Source organism: Mandrillus leucophaeus, unplaced genomic scaffold, assembly GCF_000951045.1.
Source record: "Mandrillus leucophaeus isolate KB7577 unplaced genomic scaffold, Mleu.le_1.0 Scaffold442, whole genome shotgun sequence".
Classification (NCBI taxonomy): domain Eukaryota; kingdom Metazoa; phylum Chordata; class Mammalia; order Primates; family Cercopithecidae; genus Mandrillus; species Mandrillus leucophaeus.
Window position 1 is genome coordinate 202071 of NW_012104721.1, and position 1608 is coordinate 203678.

General features: G+C 41.2%; 1 protein-coding gene across 1 annotated transcript in view; it reads right to left on the reverse strand.

Moving 5' to 3' along the window:
• LOC105549544 overlaps nucleotides 1–1608 on the reverse strand; it is a 36568-nt gene that overhangs the window by 15700 nt on the left and 19260 nt on the right. Inside the window, 1 exon segment of the mRNA XM_011994146.1 lies at nucleotides 294–404. Within this exon segment, the coding sequence (XP_011849536.1) occupies nucleotides 294–404 (111 nt within the window).

The window sequence follows — 1608 nt, forward strand, 5'->3', positions numbered from 1 at the left end:
TTGGGAGGCCGAGGCAGGCGGATCATGAGGTCAGGAGATCGAGACCATCCTGGCTAACATGGTGAAACCCCTTCTCTACTAAAAATACAAAAAAATTAGCTGGGCATGGTGGTGCATGCCTGTAGTCCCAGCTACTCGGGAGGCTGAGGCAGGACAATCGTGTCAACCCGGGAGATGGAGGTTGCAGTGAGCCAAGATCATGCACTGCACTCTAGCCTGGGCGACAGAGGGAGATTCCCAAAAAAAAAAAACAAAAACCAAAAACAAATCTTCCCCAACATATTGCCTCTTACCTGGATGTGGCTGCTGGCTTCATTCTGTTTGCTAAATGCCAGTGTGCTGAGAGCATTGAAGAGTTTTCGTATTTGCTGAGGAGATATGTTATCCAGATAATCTAAAATGCCCTGCAGAAAAGATGATGCCAACAATGAGGCTGGCAGCTAACATTTTTCCCTTAAAAATCAAAACATTAAAATCCCTGTAAAAGAGGCACACATAGATAGCCAGGTATCTAAAACTTTTTAGCTGCCTTAAAAGCTCAAGTTCTAAAAGCTATGCTCAGAGCCCAAAGGTTTGATAGACTGGATATAAACTGAGAAACTCTTCCAGCTTTCTAAATCTCTTATTATCAGAGACTAGGAACTAACTATCAGGAAAGATAAAGTTTTCTTTATCCTCTTCACTCTAAACCACAATCCTGGGCTTTAGTCATCTACTGCTTAGTCATTCTAATGCACCTCCCAGTTCTCGGTATTCCTTACCTCCACCTTTCCCCCTTTTTCAGTGAAAACAATATTCTACCAAAAGTTATGTCTTTACCCTATTCCTTGCCATATCATCCCTTCCCAGCTTCTACTCCATGAATTATTTCTCCTTTCTCTACAGATCTGGAAGGAGTCACAAGGAAACTACTTACTTTGCGACCGTGGGAAATGTCTCAGCTTTTCTCATCTGTAACATGGTGATAATAATAGCTATACTACCTTTCATGGTTTGTCTGAGGATAAAGTAATAAAACAGCTTTGAAAACTTTTAATTAATTTCTGAAAAATCTCCATTTCTTCCTCTCTATTGAATCCTTTCTCTCAGCCTATAAGCAATCTCAAACCTCCTCATCTAAAAAACATCTCCCTTGCAACCAGCTTCTCTCTCAAGCTACTTTTCTTATTCTCTCCTTGATGCTTCTCGACATTGACTCTGTTCCCCAAGTCTTCAAGTTACTGCTGTCTGACTTCCACCCTTATAATTCAATTAACACTGTTCTCTCAGAGGTTACCAGAGGTATCCTAATTGCCAAAGCCAATAGCCTCTGCTCCATCTTCAACCTCTACAGTGTCCAACACTGGAGATAAATCCCTCACTCTTGAAACTCATTCCTGGGCTTTTGCTATCTGACATCCTTCAAGCTCACATTATTCATCTTCTAGTTTTCTCATTTTCCTTCTACGGACATTTGCTTTCATCTGCCACTTAAACTTTAACCTTCTCAAAATGTCTATGCTCTTCTAAGCTTCTATGGTCTTCTGCCTCAAAATTGCCTCAGTAGAGCTCACATTTATATGGTTCTGAATACCCAAACTAAATCTTCCACCAAAGGGTGCCCCACAG